The sequence below is a fragment of the Phalacrocorax carbo genome, chromosome 7, assembly GCF_963921805.1.
Source record: "Phalacrocorax carbo chromosome 7, bPhaCar2.1, whole genome shotgun sequence".
Classification (NCBI taxonomy): Eukaryota; Metazoa; Chordata; class Aves; order Suliformes; family Phalacrocoracidae; genus Phalacrocorax; species Phalacrocorax carbo.
The window spans coordinates 7,903,149-7,922,172 of NC_087519.1; the positions used below are offsets into that span (position 1 = coordinate 7,903,149).

The 19,024-nt window shown below is 43.5% G+C and overlaps 1 protein-coding gene across 5 annotated transcripts in view; it reads right to left on the reverse strand.

Annotated features, from left to right (window-relative positions):
• SV2B (synaptic vesicle glycoprotein 2B) overlaps nucleotides 1-19,024 on the reverse strand; it is a 66,937-nt gene that overhangs the window by 17,397 nt on the left and 30,516 nt on the right. For 3 of the 5 annotated variants that reach the window (XM_064456188.1, XM_064456187.1, XM_064456186.1), the window contains 4 exons: nucleotides 14,199-15,081; nucleotides 3,135-3,315; nucleotides 2,352-2,503; nucleotides 349-482 (listed from right to left, as the gene is read on the reverse strand). In XM_064456188.1, the coding sequence (XP_064312258.1) occupies nucleotides 349-482; nucleotides 2,352-2,503; nucleotides 3,135-3,315; nucleotides 14,199-14,715 (984 nt within the window). In that variant the 5' untranslated portion in view covers nucleotides 14,716-15,081. Of the gene's footprint in view, nucleotides 117-348; nucleotides 483-2,351; nucleotides 2,504-3,134; nucleotides 3,316-14,198; nucleotides 15,082-19,024 lie in introns of those variants that run through there. The other 2 variants (XM_064456191.1, XM_064456190.1) reach the window with 2 other exon arrangements.

Genomic DNA, 19,024 nt, shown 5'->3' on the forward strand with positions numbered 1-19,024 from the left:
TCAGTAAAATGTACTCTGTCCTTTGCTCTTCCACCAGGATTCTGTAGTTACGTGCCCAAACTCTGTGAGATGTTTTCAAAATGCCTTTGTTGGATTTTCAAAATTCCCAGCCCTTCTTTCTGTAACACATTTGGCAGTGAAACACTAACCATCATTGACTGACCCTTTAGTCTGTAGTCTTTGGGGTTTAAGCAATCTGTGGAGCTAGTGTAGACACGTAGGAGTGGTTTTGCCTCTGAGCTTGTGCTCTGCGTGTTTGATGGGACAAAGACAGACAGACGGTAACACATTAGGGACCAGCTATCCTCTGCTAATATCAGACTGCAACATTCAGATGAATCATCTTACCTCCAGCAAAAAACGTGGGCTTTCAGGCATGAATTTCAGTGCCACCAGGGAGGCGATACAGGGCAGAGAGCAGACAAGTACAAAGACTCTCCAGCTGTGGAAGTGGTACTTGGTTCCCATACTGAACCCCCAGCCTGGAAACAGCAAGAGACAAAGAGTAAAAACACTGACCATGAATTTTGAATTTTTCTCTCCTAAAGCAGCTCTGAACTTTACAGCTCTGTATAACACAGCGGCAGGTTGAAAGTTTGCTATTTTTAGTAATGACAGCTCTTAGAGGCTCAGTAGCATGCTCAGTAGATAACAGCAAGTGAGTTCATGTTCATTACAGAAAATGGAACATACTTGCTCAGGCTCTGCCTTTTAAAAACCTTCTTTTATCTTTGAGTTTAGAAATCAAGTGATAAGAATAGCTCCATGCAGCTGTAGGCAAGTAAGGCTGGGAAAGGGTAGAGGGATGAGGGCTATAATTCATTGCTGCTCAGTGATGTTACAAAAAGTTTTCAAAGGTTAAATTGTCTCTGACCCGAGAGGTACGTTAGACATGGCTCCTTGCCATCTCATACCACACATATGTATTTCACCTCTTATGGAAGTGACCTAGGAAAGCAAGTTTATTTTTTTCCAGACCTACAAAATCTGAGCTGGGATTCAAGCTTAGAAGAATCAAGATCCTAATCATACATTTGAGATTCCCCCTCTCCTGCTTTTTTCCTGATGCCTGACCAGGTCAGGTATTCCCCTGCTAAAGACTAGAAAGCACAGCATAATTCTTACATTGTTCCATTTACTTTCCCTAGGCTCAAATCTCAGAAGGAATGTTTAATTTGATTTTTTTCTATAAACATTTTTATTCACATAATAAAGAAATCATCAAGCAATGGCTTTTGCAGAGGTCTCATCCGAGTCAGTCATGGTGTTGTACTCATTTCCTGAAGTTTTAAACTAGTAGGGGAACATGGGAAATCAAAAAGAGAAACTATAAAAGCACAACATCAAAAAGTAATCTGAAAAATAAATGTAGTCTAAATACATAAGGGCTTTTTAGAGCAAATGTAGTTGCAGATAATAGAATTATTTCAACCTGACACCACTGTGCAGTAGGTTTGCCTATTTGTTCCAGCACTCTCTGTCATATCAATCAAATCATGAACATTTCTTTATATTGAGTGAACTTTAAACGTGGTAAAAATTAATTGATAGATAGGTAAATGTTAGTGGTTTTCTTCATAGTCTTCGTGGCCTGTCCTACTTTCCTCAAACAGGATTTTGCAAGCAGATGGTGTCACTGAATACTGAGGGAATTAATCTTCTCCAGTAGATATTTGCTTCTGATGTTTTCCTAAGATATACACATGAGTTATGAGGAATACCATGTGACATGCAGATTTTTGCTCCTCAGAGCATGAATATGCTTCAGAGTCCACCCACCCACTCTTTATCTCCCACTTCCAGCTCTGGGCAGGGAACCCATTTTACTCCGTAGCTCAATTAGGTGAAATCAGATGTGATTCTGGCCCATCGCATTTTGGGGAGACACACCGCCAGATACACAGCCCCGAGACAGCTGACACTTGGCTAAGGAAAAGAGCATTTGCTGTCCTCACTGCTATCAGTCATAGCACTCTGTAATTCCCTGATTGAAGTTACTTATTTTTGATAACTGGATCGATTTTTGCAATATAACCTCAGTCCAATTTTTCCTGAACACACGGACATTTAGATTAAGAGTGGAGGCTCTGGCAGAATAATTCAAGGGGTGTATTTGAAGCTTTTGATGCAAAGCAGCCCTCATCAGTCCTATTTACAGCCTTAGTATCAGTCAATATAGCATGCAGTCAATTAATCAGACCTTCTGTGTGCACTTCGGGTATCTACTCATTTCAGTGTTGTTTATGTTGGGATGTGTAAGGACCGATTAATGTTACCTGTGGGGGCTTTTGGGGTAGTGTAGAGATGCAGGAATGTGGTGTTATCAAAAGTCAATAGCACAAAACAGTTACCGTAATGCGGGATGATGCTCCAAGCCATTGCTGAAGCAAAAATGCCCCCGATCATCCAGAACATGCAAAGCCAGCTCAGGTGTTCCCCCCTCTTCTCACGAGATAGGAATTCAGAGAAATATGCAAACACGATGGGGAGGGATCCCCCAATACTGAGGAGAAAAAACAGCACATAGGAAGGATAAGAGTCGTCTTCAATGTCTTTGCAGTTAGCATTGCACATATAAGGAGGGAAGGCCACACTCACAGACGCACTGCACAAAAGTGAGCCTTGAAGGAAAAATGCAAACCTCTCTTTGGCTGGACTGGTCTTAGACATCAAAGGTAAACAAGATCCTTCTCGTGCTCTGAAAGCTGAATTTCCCATATGTAAAGCCAGTGTAATGCCCCGCTCTTCACCTAGATATCTTCTCTGTTGTTATTTTGTGATCACTCATTTTGGGGAGGCAAAATCCAGGCAGGCCACGGGACCTGCAGAGGGTCTCATTGGAGGCCCTGGCAGTAAGGGTTGTAAAATAAGGTGGGCATTTATCAGTCCCACTCACTTTTCTGCATAACTTGGGTAGTATCAGAAGAATGTCAATGAGCAAACTTTCTTAGCACTAACACTTTAAGGGTTGAGAGTGAGGTAATGAAACCACACGTGCTAAACAGCAGTGCCATCCTGGCTGGGTACCAGAGATGCACCTCTGGAGCAGCCTTCCTTCTCCCACGCCCACACCCAAACTGCCAAGCTGTGACAGAACTCCTCCAGGACATGGGACAGATTCCCCTGTTACCCACCCGAGGCCTGAGATAAGGCGACAGAAGAGGAAAAATCCATATCCCTGGACGAAGGAGGAGAGGAATGCGAAGGCAGCATTGATTGCAAGTGATATGATGAGGCATTTCCTTCTTCCCAGTTTATCAGCAAGGCCGCCCAGCATGACAGCCCCCACCATCATTCCTAAGTAGACTATCAAGCCTAGAATAGAGACAGAGAGACAGTGAGTTTGGTAACTGGGTAGAAACAGTATGCAATATAGAAGCATATGTTAAAGCGCCCATATGGCAGCTGATGTCGACATGGTATACTATACAATAGACATACCCCCATCCCCCCAAATTAGCTATCTCAGGTGCCACAAACTCTATCCATTGGTGAAACCTAATTTCCCCATCTTCTGCCCATGAGCTTGCATCGCTCTGCACCGCAAGGCTTCATGCAATACAGCCATACCCTCATTTGACCAGACCCACATTTTTCTTTCCCAACCTCACTGCTCACATATCCCCTGCACGTAAGCGATGTCCAGGCATAAGCAGCTTAGGATACACGTGTCCCAGCTATGTGCCACCAACGATACAACAGAAGTCTGATGTCTTAACTCCGCTAACCCTCCTCAGTGCAATGGGACTGAGAATGTGTAGGGAGGAGGCTCTTTCTGGCTGCTGTTTATGCTTAGAAAGCTGTGAGAGCACAGAGACTGCTAAACCACGGCTAGATCTCTTTACAGGTTACCTGTCTTACCTATGCTCCCTTTGCAGTATAACATCTCTTTCACTCTCTGCTTTTCCTAGATTTATCTGAAAGAATCAGTCTGTCACCAAGACTCACCTTGTGCGGCACAGATACTTCCTTTGTTACTGAGCCAAGATCTGTCATCTATCTAAAAGATAACGTACAGAAAAGAGTGCAGTCTTGATCTGAAAATTTCAGGAGAAGGGAGAACCTACTGCTTGCCTTCACAGTTTGCTCTAGAGAGTTATCAGTCTGACATTGTTAAGAAAAATGGGTTCTTTTTAACTTGACTTCATTAGATCTTCTACCATGGGATCCTCAAAAGATGGTTTCAGTGACTAGATTTAGCGCTAGGCTAAATAGGAGAGAATGCTTTTCTTCTCCAAATAGACTCCCTGTACCCAGCTCACCATGTGCTTGCAAGTCTGGCCTAGAAAACACAGCAGTTGTCCTTGGCTCTTCTACTGACACTGCCACCAGAAGGGCCACCTATTATAATGCCTTTTCCTTTATCTGGGTACCAGTGTCAATAGTACTAACCACAGGCCCAGGATTTTTTTTTTTTCACCTATTTTATCTACTTTCCAGATGTAGAGACTTCAGTGAGCAAGAATAATCCCAGGAGTAACCTCAAGCTATGGTCATTTTGTTGGCAAAATTCCTGTTGAGGCCTGAAAGAGTTATGATATGAAAGGACAGCAGGATCAGATATTAAGCATTTAAAATGTAATAGCAGTCAGTGCTGGAGGGTTGGAAAAGTTGATCAGCTAGAGTGAAATGATTTGCACTGCTATTAAGGAATAACATCTGGAAATTGATCAGCCCAGCAGCTGGCAGCACATGGACCAGGTCTTTGAAGGCTATATTGGCCTCTGGGCTTCAGATTTTTGTTTTAGGCTTGTCTGTGAACAAATCTCTGTTCGTTCTTTTGAGCCAGGAAAGACGTAACAAAGGAAGGGATCAGGCAGGAGCATGTGTCCAAGGCATCTCTGAAAAAAACCCAGATGAGACAAGACCACAAGAAGTCAGACTATCAGCAGGTGGATCTATACCACCAAAGTTATTCTGAGTTTTGCAGTGCAAAAGACAAATCCCTTCGTACTTTGTCTGCTTGCTGTGTGTGGCTGTGGCTGCCTCTGCCTTAGCACTGCAGGACCAAAACACTTGGTGACCAAGTGACTTCACAGCATGCTCTGATGTCTCTGATGTCTCTGCCAGATGCTGCCATGGAAGGGTTTGGGGCAGCACATCCAAGCACACTGTTACGGCATTGGTGGCTCCCTGGCTGCTAAGCTGCATATGTCTCAGAGCTGCCTACTGCAAGCTAGTGGTCCACAGAGTAGGAGCAGTGCCATCACCACTACATTTCAGAAGAAAGTGGTGGCAACCACTGTGTTTCCTGGGGAGCGGAGAGGTGCAAGAGGCTATGCAAGAAAACCTCCTGTATCACCTCGGACACCATAGGCAGGATGGTAGTCTGTGCCTATAGGCTGCACAGTCCTGCTGTGGAGATCCTGATGGGGCCTGATCATGGCTGGATATGATCCAGAGGAGCTGATCTATGTCAGGAAGGAGGAATATCTGCTTGCCAAAAAGCAGAACTTGCAGGGCAGGGGGTTCTTGAAGGAAAAAATGATGCTTGGAAATGCTTGGAGACTGTGGGCATGTCAGGTTCAAGACCCAGCTGAGCAGGGGTTGAAGGAAACACCATAACTCAAGGGAAGTAGCAGTGTTCCCTGCACCCCTGGGCCTCCGTGAAGGCAACGTATGCTGAGCAAGTAAATACACTGCCTTAACAGGAAACATTCCTATTCACTGACTGAAGAAATGCAGCTAAAAGAAACATTTTTCAGGCATGGTTGAAGAACACCCTTTTGGAGGGTCGGTCAATCCTTATCTTGAACCAAGTGTTGATGTCTCTTGAGAGACATCATCTTCCCCAGGACCTGTTCTGTCAAACACATCACTTGGGAAACAAGGTGACAATAAATTATTTTTGCAATTCGTTAATATTTAAGCAAGACGAACAGTTTGATGGCTGAAGGCTGTTTTATGCCATTCTGCAAAGCTGGCTAAGGACTAATGCAGAGTTCTTTGGCAGCTGATTCTGTCTTTCTTTTGACTGCAAACCTGCACTTGATTTGAAATGCATTACTGAATTAAAAGCTATGCAGCGGAGAGCCACTGCAGCATTTGAAGGGTGCTTGTCTCATTTCAATCAGAAATGGAAAATTTTTGACTTCTGAAGTCTCCCCCATTCCCTAGCAGGGCAGTGGGGTCACTTCTCCCTGTGACCAGTTCTGCTTTCTTTTCTGTCCACACTATATCTAATGGGCAATCAGAATTTTGCGTGTCAAAGGCAAAAACTCCGTTCTTGCCTCAGAAACATGCCAGCACAGTTGTACCTCCACCATAAGCATGTGGCTCTGTGCATTCAATACCCACACTCCCTGCCCTACCGCCTGCACCCGAGCTGTCCTGGTGAGGTGCTTGAAGGTGCATAAAGGTTTCAGATACTGATCTGCAGCAGTCAGAGAAGATACGCATGCAGCTGGGAATCTGGGCTCTCTATTAACTTTGGTCTCCAGCTTGTTTGCTGAAGTGCAAATTACAAGAGAGAGCTGAGGCAAAGAAACAGTTCAGTCCAAAATCTTTCTGAAGGAAGAATCTTAATGCAGAAGCTTAATGTTTTTACCCTGGCTGTGGTTGCAGCCAGCAAAGGAAGCGATGATGCACCCTATATCTACTTACTGGTGCATCGCAGCCCACCCATCTGAGAGTGAGCCCTGCCAGCACCGTGCGAGTGGCTCACAGCACAGCTCAGCCCACGCCACCAGACCCCAATGAGGAAGAAAAAATTATCTGCCAGAGTTCTTTTTTTTTTCCCCTGGAGAAAATCCCTGGATGGCAGATGTTCATCCAAATCCTCTTAATAACAGAAAATATCCCAGGTCAGGAGGAGGCGGGGGAGGTTGTTACTGCCTCTTCTAGCCGGTGATTTATTGCAGCTGAGTACCCTGGTTGGTGGCAGGACAGCCAGCTTTCTGGCCAGGGGAAGAGTGGGCTTAGCATGGGATGTGTCAGTGTCTGAAACCAGGCATGAAGAAGTGGATTGGAGTTTCTTTTGTAGGCAAACCCCTGCAGATTCTGACTGAGGAGCCAAAACTTGTGGTGGAAGGGAAGATTATATCTCTGCAAAGCAGCATCCATCAAACAATGAGCAACACAGCAGAGCTGTTAATGTCACAAACTCACTTAGAGGATGTGGCTTTAATTGGTTATAGTATGTGATAAACCAATGGAGGCATTGTCCATTAGACATTTAAAACAATGACAATCTGTAGTAAAGGAAACATCAGGGATGACCAGAGACTGTCTGCTGGGCCAGTTTCTGAAAGGAAGGATCCCAGTTATAGAAATGTTTACGTCAGGGATGAAAGAAAATCAGTAGGACACTATTATGATGGTCTCTTTTGGGAAGACTGCATGTTCTGGCCAATATCATTAAAACTTTTCGGGCAGGTGCTATAAAACACTCCGTCAGCTGACAAATCTTGGGACCCAAGGTGCAGAACAACATCAGGCTTTGCAAATTGTTGTGTCCTGGATCAACAATAAGGTGGCAGAGACCCAAGGAGAATAGTCACTCAAAGTCTCCATGCAAGAGAGAAAGTCTTCTGGAGAACAGTGATGGCTGTTACCTTTGAAAGATCCAGCTCGTATCAAGGAAACTAAAATTTTAAGGAGAATTAGACCAAGAAAAGTGATCACTGAAAAGATATTTCTTTTGCCGCGTTACTTCTGTCCACCAAATATTTTAGGAAAAAACATTACAACGTTCTGTATCAGAAACTGGACTTCAAACCTCAGCTTTAAACCACACAGACCTAGACTGAGCTAGGAGGGCTCAGCTTCCCAATTAACGTATGCAGAGGTTAGGTGAAATGTTAAGGGCAACTCTGAATAAGCCATTATTTGCAGACTATTCCACAAGTAATGAGTATAACAAATGCCTGTGGGAAAGTCTGCAATAGCCTCCCATGAAATCTGTGGAAAACCAAAGAGCAGAAACTCTAAGAATAAATTTGAGGTTATGTCTCATCCAATGTTGAAGCTATAAGGAAACTGTGTGACCACTGACTGGGCTTATTCCCACTAGAAAAGAGGTAACATAACAGCATTTTCACACGAAGAAATTTATTAGCCATTATTGAAGTTGTGTGCTCCATGTTAGACAGGAATTGTGACCTTAAAAGCTGAACTAGGAAAAAAGAAAGGCGGATACAGTATGTGGCTATGTGTGTGCTAAACTGTCTTTTTACTATTTCAATGTATTAAGAAGCAAGGGTTTCAGAAAGAAAACAAAAAATTAAAGGTTTACCTAAATCTCCATCACAAGCATGAATTTCTTTTATTGACAGCTAATGGGACTAAAGTTCTTAAAAATGAGGCACATCTGAAAATAATCCCTCTCAAGTCAGCAAAAGGACTCTGGGAATAAAAGGAAAGTTTGAGCAGAAAGAACCCAGCTGAATGGGAAGAATTAGTCCCAGAGTCCTTGGGGCTGTCAGGAAGGTGAGGAGGCTGCCTGGGTCTGGGTGCAGGGCTGTCTCACCTCTGCTAACAGGTCTGCATGTAGCCAGTAACCACAGGAGTGTGGAAGCTCCTACTTGCTTTCAAAGCCCAGGCCACTACCAGTACAACCCCGTAGTAAAAGGGAAGGCTTCTGAAGGTGAAAAGCATTTGGAAAACAGAAAATGATTAAGACCTTATATATCTTGCAATTCAAACTGTAATAGTTCTCTGTCGCAGAACAGGGCACAGTCTCAGCAGAGGAAGCAGAGGATGAACTAAGGGATAAGTGGCCTTTCTCCCTTTCTTTCTGAAACTTATCTGCTTTACCTTGTAGCTTTATTAGCGCTTTCCTCATGAATCTCCTTGACCTTGTAAATGGAAACCAAATGAAAAGGTAGTCTTGTTGCTCTTGCCTTGTTGATTAAGTACCAACAGAGAGACTTCATCTACAGCTAACGGCTCTGCCACCGAGAAACGGATCACCCGCGTGAAAGGTGGCTTTCCATTTTCAGAGATCTGGGGGTGAATATCAATTGAATCCGGCTGCTGAGAACAAGGGGATTCTGCACATTAAAGCCAAAGGTGGATGCATGAATCCACGAGCGCTTTGACGCAGCACTGGCACGGCAGCGCACACCGAACACTTCAGCGAGCTCTGCCAGCACGGTGTGGGTGGCTGTTTACACTCAGCCAGCTTCACAGTCCCCCCACGGGACTTGTCCATCACTACAATATTCATGGGACCATCTGGTTCCCCCCACCCAACCCCTCTGCTAAAGCAAAGTTTTCAGCAGAGGAAGCCAAACAAATCTTTTGCTGTTAAATGAAAACCTGTTCGTGCTGGCTCTCGTCAGATGAAATTCCCTCGGTGTTTATAAATGGGGATGCAGCCGTCCTTATATCAGACCTGCACAAGATGTGGGGTGTTCCCAAATTTAAAAAGCCCCTTTTATCACCTAGCACGTCCCTACTGCTTGGGGTGATGATGGTCCTTGGGCTGCAGGAGCGGTTCTGCTCAAGAGGAAAGCTGCAGCCAGGAGTTTGTGCCTTATGCTTGGGACGTGGGTACAGGCAGGTCTCACCAGGGTTTAGCCAGCTGCCGTGTTGTGAGTCCGTGGCCATGGAGGTGCAAAACAGGCAGCTGTGGGCAGAGCAAGGGAGCCATGGCTGGGCTTATCTGCGCTTATCCAGAAAAAAAAGAAGTGGAGAAAAGCCACAGAGCTCTGCCGAGGGGATTAGGATTTACTGTCATCTCAGGTGAATTCAGGTCAATGAGAAGCTGAGGCCAGACTTTGTCTCGGCTGATAATAAAACATTCTCTTCACACAACTAAAAGCAGGGATATTGTTACACATCCTATTTAACCTGACTCACACAGCCAAGCCTGAATTGCTACATAACTGCGTAATTACCAATAGGATCTTTTTTCTATATTTTTATCTAACATTGCGAGGCTAAGAGTCTGTAAGACGATATCCTCCTTAATATAGTATCAGATCATTAAAAGAAAGAGTGAGCTGTGTGCCTGAAAGATAGGTTTTATTCTCAGCATTGGTGTGGCTGTTTTGCAGTTATGGGCATAACCCTTAAAAATTTTCTTATCTCAGTTTACTGAACTGTGAAATGACGATAACCCAACTGCAGCTCTGGGGATCTGGGAAGTCCGATGCTGTAACTCTGCCTTGCGTTTTTTATATGGAGGGTGTGAAAAAAATTAAAACATTACTATGACACCATCTTTTATCCTTGCTGGGTATTTACTGCTCTACACTTGCAAATATAATATTTAGTCTCTGAGAGGTGATTAAAAGCACTTGAAGATATAAATTTATATGATATTTCTCCAAATAATGATAATATGTACCTTTCAGCAAATAAGTAAATACAAATTTTATGACTCTTCATATGATTATCCTTAGCAAATAAAAAAAAATCTGTTTCTCACAGGATGTATTATGACTTCTTCTGGTGTAAGCTCGGCGAAACATATTTATCAAATGAATACATACCAATAATGTTGTTACAAGTTACTGAACTTATTCTTAAGAACTAGTGTTAAAAACTGATGAAATTAAACTGCTAAAATATATAATACAGTTTTTTTGGTTTTTTTTTTGTAACACCCCTGCAATCACCTTCAAAATAGCATTTCGCATAACAGAAAGATTCCAAATACTTATTTTGTCCCACTAGGGATATTTAGGGCTAAAATAGCTGTTAATTTGCATCTGATGGTAAGATATTTATTTTCAGCAGAAAATGTAAACGTTTTCTAAGATGTGTCATATTCATTTCACACATTTCATGAAACACTGTGGGCATCTGTTTATTTGTAATTTTTGCATAATTTGGCCATAATTTGCTTGATATTTTTCCTTGTTACTTTCCGAGGGAGGAAAAATATACAATATACAGAGTATTTCATGTCCTTTTACCAGGAGCTGAACTTCACTAAATTGGTCTTTAGGGGGCATCTACTTTAGCTCTCTTATTTGTCCCTTCCTATTTCTGCAAGAATTTGATTACTTAACTGATTTATTTCTCATTTTTTCTCTCCTGGCCTCTCTTGTTATGGCTGAGACCTTCTCGTGTGTTTAAATGTTAGCAGCTGCCTGGAAGCAACCTTAACTCCGCCTGGGACAACCTGATTATGTTTCCTTAGCAAGAATATGTTGAGACAAACGGTCATTTGGGAATAAACACGAGCTCGTCTGCAGACATCTATTAGTACATGGGGATAAAGTACGGGGCAGTAACTCATGTGTGGATGATGACCCTGCATCTCTAAAACCTCATGATAATTTGAGGGACAGCTATGCTTTCTCTAATCAGCCCTCCATTCATTCTGTGCAGACACACTCTTAGAATATTGTCACTGCAAATTAGGCAGAAATTGAGGTGAAGAGCTCTTTGATTGCCACGCATTTTTGTGCCAAGTCAACCTAAAAGTATCATCAAACTCTGAGCATTAGCAAGATCAATTTGCACAACCCGTAGAACATCAAGGGAATGGAAACCCCGAGGGAAATGAGCATGTGTTGGAGGCTCTGAGCTCTTTTAGGAGATACCTTTTTCTAGTTGCTGGTGGATGAGTGCTGAAGCTAATCCAGGAAATGTTTTGAGGAAGATTATGTTCTTGTTTCCATCAATAGCACTTCCCCAGCCCTTCCCTTGAGGAGCTGATGTCTGGCTGTCCTTACCATGTACCCACAGCTGCTCTGAAACCCTCTTGCGGGCAGTACTTGGGACACCAGGCCGTGCTGGAGGCAGGTCTGCACTCAAACCTCGTGTCCCTGCACTGCTCTGCTGCCCTCCAAACCTCCGACATCCTCTGCTTCCTGCTGCTGCCCTTAGTTTGGCAGAAAGCTCTTCTCTTCTCCAGACCCTCAGATCTGCACTCTTACGCCCTCCAGCAGCCCCATACCTGCCCCAGCCTCCTCACACCCTCACTCCTTGACGCCCTTGGGTGTTCATTACCCATATCAGTGCACCACTCTGCCACCTAAAGCTTTCTAAGCCAAGCTTAATTCATTTTCACAGAGGATCATCTCACAAACCTCACATCCAAGAGGAAACCTGCAGCAGAGTAATAACCAGCAGATGCGAAAGTGTGTTTAACAAATAGGATGGACTGAATCAGAGACTTGCCTCCTGTACAGCGCCAATCAGTAACAACTGAGTGCTACCATTAATATCCACTTTCCTCTCTGCCTCAAACTAAGATGAATCATCTTTTCTTGGTCTTTGGAAAATTCTTTTTTTTTCTTCATATTCTCATATTAAGCCACAAAATGGTGTGAATACAAGCTTCGAGAGCAGATTCCCCAGACAGACAAGCTACGGACAGAGAAAATTCTGCAAAACCAGGTTCTTAGAAGTTGCCTTTAAATTCTCAGAAGTTGTCTTTAAAAGTGGGCAGGAAAGGCAGTGAGAAGAGTGCTCTTCCCCTAATTAGCAATTTCAGATTAGGTTGGTTACTGTGCAGGCGGCTTGAGCTGGGGTTGGATACAGGCCGGAATGTCTCCTTGCTTATTTTGAGCTTATCAGAACACCCTGAACTTTCAGCCTTGCAAATACTGAGCTGGAAAAAGCAGAACAAGCTCTCTAGGGAGATTTTTTTTTGTTAATTTTTACCTGTGGTTGGGCCAGAAATACTTTAAAGACAGATTTTTTGTGTGACATTTGAAATTTTCTGGCTCAGGTGCCTGCCAGAGCTTGAGGTCTATGGAGACAGATATTTATGGGATCAGAGTTTCCAAAGATTCCAGCTTTCATGTAGTCACCAAAATAAATGACCTCCTTTTCATAAAAGGTCTCATCACTGGAAAGGTCCCGTAGGGAGCTGGTGAACTCGGGAGTCCCTTTGAAATCAGGATCCGATTGTGAGCAATTTGCTTTTAGGTATCTGAACTGAGATATTTCAAGCTAGATTTTTAAATGGTTTGTGGAGCAAAAGAAGTTAGCAAACTCTTTAAGAAATAAAACTAAGTACAAAACTAGCTAACTATGGAAATAGACACCTTCAAGTTCAGAGGAAAAAAAAAAGAAACAGAAAAGTGTCTAGGACGTCAGTACACCAGGAGGAGAGGTCTATATAAGGATAATTATCGTCTTTGTCACATGAAAATAATGTAAATAGATCAGAGTCAAGGGCTGGGACCTAATCCAAAATATGCATTTACCTTGCATCAGGTAGGGCTTCTGGGCCAGCATGTATGAACTACAGGCCCTGATGATTCCCCTACAACCCTAATACAAGTCCATCCAGACACACTACCCCACTCCTAAAGCAGTTCTTCGAAGAGCTACTTTATTTTCCTTCCAGATGTGCTGTACTATTGCACAGCTGGCTTTCGCTATGGGCCATGCTGGATGCTTTCCTGATTCTTGGGGATCTGGGAGACTTTGCCATCTCTAGATTATAATGTGGAAGGGAAACAAATCGTACATCCAAACCTTTCCAGCCAGTCTCTCTCACAATAACTAAGCCTTTGTGTTTTGACCACAGGGAGGTGTCAATGGTGATGCAAAAGGGATGTTGCCAGTAGTCTCAGCCTTTAATCCCCATGCAGCACATCAGTTGCATTCCATAGACCTAAGAAGAAGCCTCCATAGGCTACTTCTGACCCAGTACATATTAGCAAACTGCTCTGACCTAGAAGTTAGTGTGCAGAAGGAACCGACTGAAAGCTGATCTGCCAGTTGGGACTTTGGGCTGAAGAAAAGTGGAATCTGGCCAAAGTGGAAAACTTTGGAGGGCAGGACAGCATCAGCAGCCACAATGTAATAACGAAGTGATCCAAACAGACCCTCATCTTTTATGACTATCATACTTGGATGGTACCGCTTTGTGGACTTCTCATTACAATTTAGTTTCTGAAAGGATTGAAATCTGGGTCGCTGGGTCCTCAGGTAGGAAAAGCCACATTTAACCTTTCACTCATTTGTCTCCGAACACCCCTATGGGTTTTGCTCTGTGGACCTGCTGACTGCGAGCTGCCTTGTTCAGATCCAGCCTGCAGTGACCAGTACTGGGGCCACAGCACATTCATAAGGTGGACTTAGATGTGGTGCAATTCTCCTGCTTTTGAACAGCTGCCTTCTCAGCACTGTGCAAAGCCCTCTTGATTCAGATCCACCCAGCCATGACTATGCATGACATACAACACATGAGGGGAGTCATCAGAAGATCCCGAAATCAGCTAGGTCACTAGAAGATGTTCTAACTACTGTCCACTGCATTAGAAGAGCTGTTCGCAAATGGGACTTACCTAGCATCCCCTTGTTCGAACTGGATAAGCACATATCCTTCTCAGCACTGGGGAGAACAAATCCAACCACAAACACCTCCACCCCATCTGCCATCAGTGCCAACCCTAAAACAAAGAAGAGGGTCCATTGGAAGCGTCCATGGCCGCACTCCTCAATGATGTTCTCATACTGGTGGGCTAGTTGCTCCTCGTCCTCCATCCTCTCTGCCATAAGGTCTGCACGGTCTCTGTACTCATCAGCCACAGCAGGAGCTCGCTTCTTCTGCTTTTCTTTAATGTCATCTGGGTGCGGGATCCCTTGGTACTCCCCCTCATAGACCTCATCATCTTCATCATGGCCTTCTGTAACATCACTCTGGGCATCTTCTTCATGAGCAGGCTCATCCCCGCCACGATAGTAGCTGTCATTGGGTGCATAACCTTCATAGTTACCATCCTGGTACCTGTAGTCATCTGAGACTTGGTTTGCCTCCCTGCCCCCTTGATAGAGGTTTGTGTTTCTATACCCATCATCCATTCTGAATGGAGTTTTCTAAATGCTGTAGATCACTGTGTGTAAATACTCTAATAGATGTATTGATTTGTGCAATTTCTGGTATTGGTTACTTGAACATCTCTCTGTTCTTTGGAGCTGATGGGAACACAGCTTCCCAGGCTCAGAAGGAGAATTACTATATAAAGTTTCTCTCTGACAGTCTCTCACACAGCTTTTGGTAACGCTTCACTTTTCAGTTGTCATTTGTGACTTGCTGGCTTCTTCTGTGCTTTGGGTGGGAAGAGCTGCTGTCTGGTGAACAGCAAGGGAACAGCAAATTGCACAGCCAGGGAGCTAGGAGGATTTGACAGGTTTTTCCTGATTCATTGTGGTGGTGAAGGTTATGTCCTGAGAAAGAGGAAACAATAGCAATGAGACAGCAGTAAGCTTGCAAGCACACATGCATTGAGTTTAACGCCCAGCATTTTGAATACACACTTTTCCATTGCAAAAGAAAAAGGCAAGAGAGTGTTTGAGAAATGTTTTTGCATCATTAAAACCCAACGCCTCAGAGCAAAAAAGAGCATTAAAAATTACCAAGTTAAGTAGGAACCTAAAGCAGAATGTAAAGCAATGTGTGGTCCCAATTTCTGTGGTTCCCAGAAGTCACGCCACCCACATGTGACGCTGGTTTCTACAGGGAGAAGAACAGTACTGAGCTGAGTTACTGGAACAGAGCTCTCAGGTTGATAAATATGTTTCTGTCCATCTAACCAGAGCACATTCATCCCTGATACCTACAACTGGCTAACATCATAATGACACAAAATATGAGCTTGGTTTTCCTCTTCATCCAGATCCCAAACTTAATTTTATTTAACGGCTTATTTTTTTCCCTGGTGTCTCTCTGTCTGTATGACAGACGTACAACTAAAATGCAGTGTCTGCCAGGATAAAGTCACCGAAAGTCACACCAAGCTCTGTTCTTCCCATATCAAACCATCAACAAGGATGATTTTCACAGAGAGCAAAAACCAAAGCTAATGTGGAATCACTGCTCTCTGCAGGGAAAACCAAGGGAAGCCAAGTCACATCTAAACACATTCTCATTTTGGACACCTGATTTCCATTATTTTTCAAGCAGTTTTCAGCCAGCTGGCTCTCCAGTGTTCTCCTGCATTTGTTGCCGCACACAGCTGTAGACAAGGAGTTTGAAAGGAGACTCACGTGGGAAACCGAGTAGAGTCACGCTAGAGGAGCCAGCAGAGCGTAGGCATGTAGAAAACGTGGACTTCACTTTATGCTTTGAGCTACTTGCCTAAATAAAGTGTAAATGAGCTATGAAATAACATGGGAAGGCACGTGTCTGTATATATGTGGGTGTTGATACCTACACAGTCAGTTGACCTATAGAAGTGCACACAAATTCACACTCTGTAAATAACAGTGCTACCTCTGCACTTTGGGGTCTTATTTGGCAGACAGTATGGGTTTAAACAACATGCAGCTAAAATGACGTCGGAGGAGGAATTCAGTAGAAGCGCTCTCACAAAAATGCTCAGAAGGGTGTCACCCCTTCTGCAAATGCTGTGATTTTTTGGCAGCCCGAATATTCAGGCTAAGGAAAGAGCAGAGGCTTGACTGCTCTGCATGGAGTCATGGCCATGCCTTGCCTATGCTGTTCATGGGAGCTGCTCCAAGACAATTCATAAAAGCTTCCCCTGCATTTCTGTTTAGCTACCTGTATATTTATGGCACATAATTGTGATACAGCCTCTGCAGGCCCTGCCAGAGCATCTGCCTTTTCTCCAGCCCCTCTGCCATTTGTCACTGTATTCAACGTGTTTCCTCTTCCCTTTCTTTAAGTTGAATCATGCAATACATTTTGCATGAAGTTAAAAAGGCAGCGGCGCATTCTTAGAGGGCTGAAAAAGAGCAATCAATAAAGTAAAAAAAATTTTTTTAAATCCCAAAGGCATTCTGACCAGGTTAGAAAAATCAGGAGCCCACAGGGCAGGTAGCAGTAAAGAGAAGTATTTGCATCTGCATTGGAGGTGTTAATGTGCAGGGGAGTTAACATATCTGACAGCCAGTAAAAGCACTTAAGTGGGTTTTACAGCTCTTGTTTCAACGCTGGAGTGTCACCACTGGTGGTTAAAAAACGCAAGAGTACTTTTGAGTCTCAGAACCTCCCAGTCTTGAAGTAACTTTCTTGATTACACAAAGGTTTGTGTCATGACTGAACATCATGTTCTCCAAGGTAGTAAAAATGTAGTTCCATGGAGACTTATTTTCTTTTGAAAAGTAGGGGAAAGGGCCTTTTTTTAAAAAAAAAAAAAAGAAAAGAAAAAAGGACAATATGTGCTAAGGAACATTAGACCTTTGGAAGTCTTGAAATACCACGTGTTGGCAGGTTATGTTTCAAAGCGACCTCAAACGTCAGAGCAGGAACTGCATTGACCTCACTGATTTTGTCCCTGTCTGGTTGCTACAAAAGTGGATTGAAAACTTGTCTTAGGAAATGAAGTAATAATAATAATAATGATCAATAACAGAACTGATCTGTTTCTGGGTCTCCACAGACCTTACCTCAAGCCTTACACCTACTTTGTCAAAAAGTAAAAGTATGTTCCTGAAGACCAAGCACTGGAAATCTTTTCATTCTCTATTAAAGAGCTGCCAAGGCTGGAAGCTGAGCTCTTTTCCTCCTACAATAACAGGACCAAAGAAGATCACAAGCTGAGAAAAGACCTACTGAAGCATCCGTGCTCTTTCCTGATACACAAAGATTGCTATTTAGCGTACGGGGTCACTTACACCTCGGGCAGCATAGGAAATCATGGCATGAGCTGACAAGTTTCATAGACGAGTGACAGCCACCTGTGTCAGAAGGACATGTAATTCAGAAGAAAGGTCATGGCAAATAATAGTCACTGGGTTCCCATTCAGTTTGTAGGATGGATGTTTTCTGGCATCACCCCGGGAGAAGGCGCAGTGCCCAGAGGCAGGATGTAACTTAGGACTCGAGTGCTTTACTTTGATACTTCACACTACTTGTTTCCTTTCGCTGCCACATACGCACAGGCTGATTCACTCTAGACCTGATTCTTTAACACGCTTTCACTCAAGCTGAGCTGCGCTTATTCATATTAGCAGCCTGTTTAGTATTTAGATGCGAAATCATGGCTTCTCATCGAGATTGCAGGCTTGGATTGCTATAATTACCCTTCACAGCGATGCATGAGAGCTTGAGACAAATATACGCATCACACTGATTACAACCTTGCACCCTTTTAAACTGACAGCTACCTTTCTGAGCCATGCAAGCGAGGTTTAAACACACAACAAATGCAAGACACTGTAAGGCAGAGTCTGCAGGGGAGGGAGGGGCAGAGGCAGGAAAGTCTCATTCTGGGTCTTCCCAAAGCAGCCTGCAACTGAGCTTTGGACACAAAACCCTGAAGTATCTGGGAATACAGTTATTTTCCTCGCTTGTAATTCTCCATAGCACAGTACTTATTTCTCAATACATTTCCTTGCTTTTTCTTCCCCTTTAAGTAATTTTTGCACTAGAGCTTTTCTTCTATATTCTGCTTGATATTTACTGTAATCTTATTTCCACACCAGTCTATCTCATCAGTTCTCCTGATGCTAGCAAGCATCCTTCACTTAGTCCTGCATCTTGCACACTCTGATTTATTTAACTGCAACACTTTAACACACGCTATTCACCATGCAGTTTTCTTGCACTCCTTAGATCTTTAGTCAGCTCAGATGCTGCATACTTAGCCAAGAATTCAGTCATTTGAGCTCTGCAACTTAAAATAGAAACCTAAAGTCTCGGATATACTCATAATAAAAAAGGTATCTCCTCTTGGAAAAGGGACCTTTAAGAAGAGCCGCTCAACACTTGTGTTTGGCCCTGTGAAAGAGCATATAAGGGAGGTGCCTGGCACACTTAGGTGTTAAACTGTAAGCTGAAGAGCAGCAGAGTTTGGAGGGGATGCAGGTGTGAGTTTCTTGTATCTGGCACCAAATGAAGAAAGGTAGGAGCCCAGGACTTGTTAGAGCTGAGGATTATCAGAGAACAGACTTTATAGAAAATTAGTGATCTGGGCAGTGATGGAGAGGTGATTTCTAATGAAATATATTGAATCTTGAGGCATGAGGGAGTTTCTGGAAAAGTAAAGAGAGCAAGGCTGTTGCTTCGTGGGAGCCAGAACTGAAGGGAGCTGTGGGTGCAAGCATTATGCAGCAGTGAGAAAGCCAAGGCTAGGACATGAAATCCAGATTCTTCTCTTTGCCTTTGCATGCTCAGAAGGGGGAAGTTCTCAATGTTAACAGCGGAAGG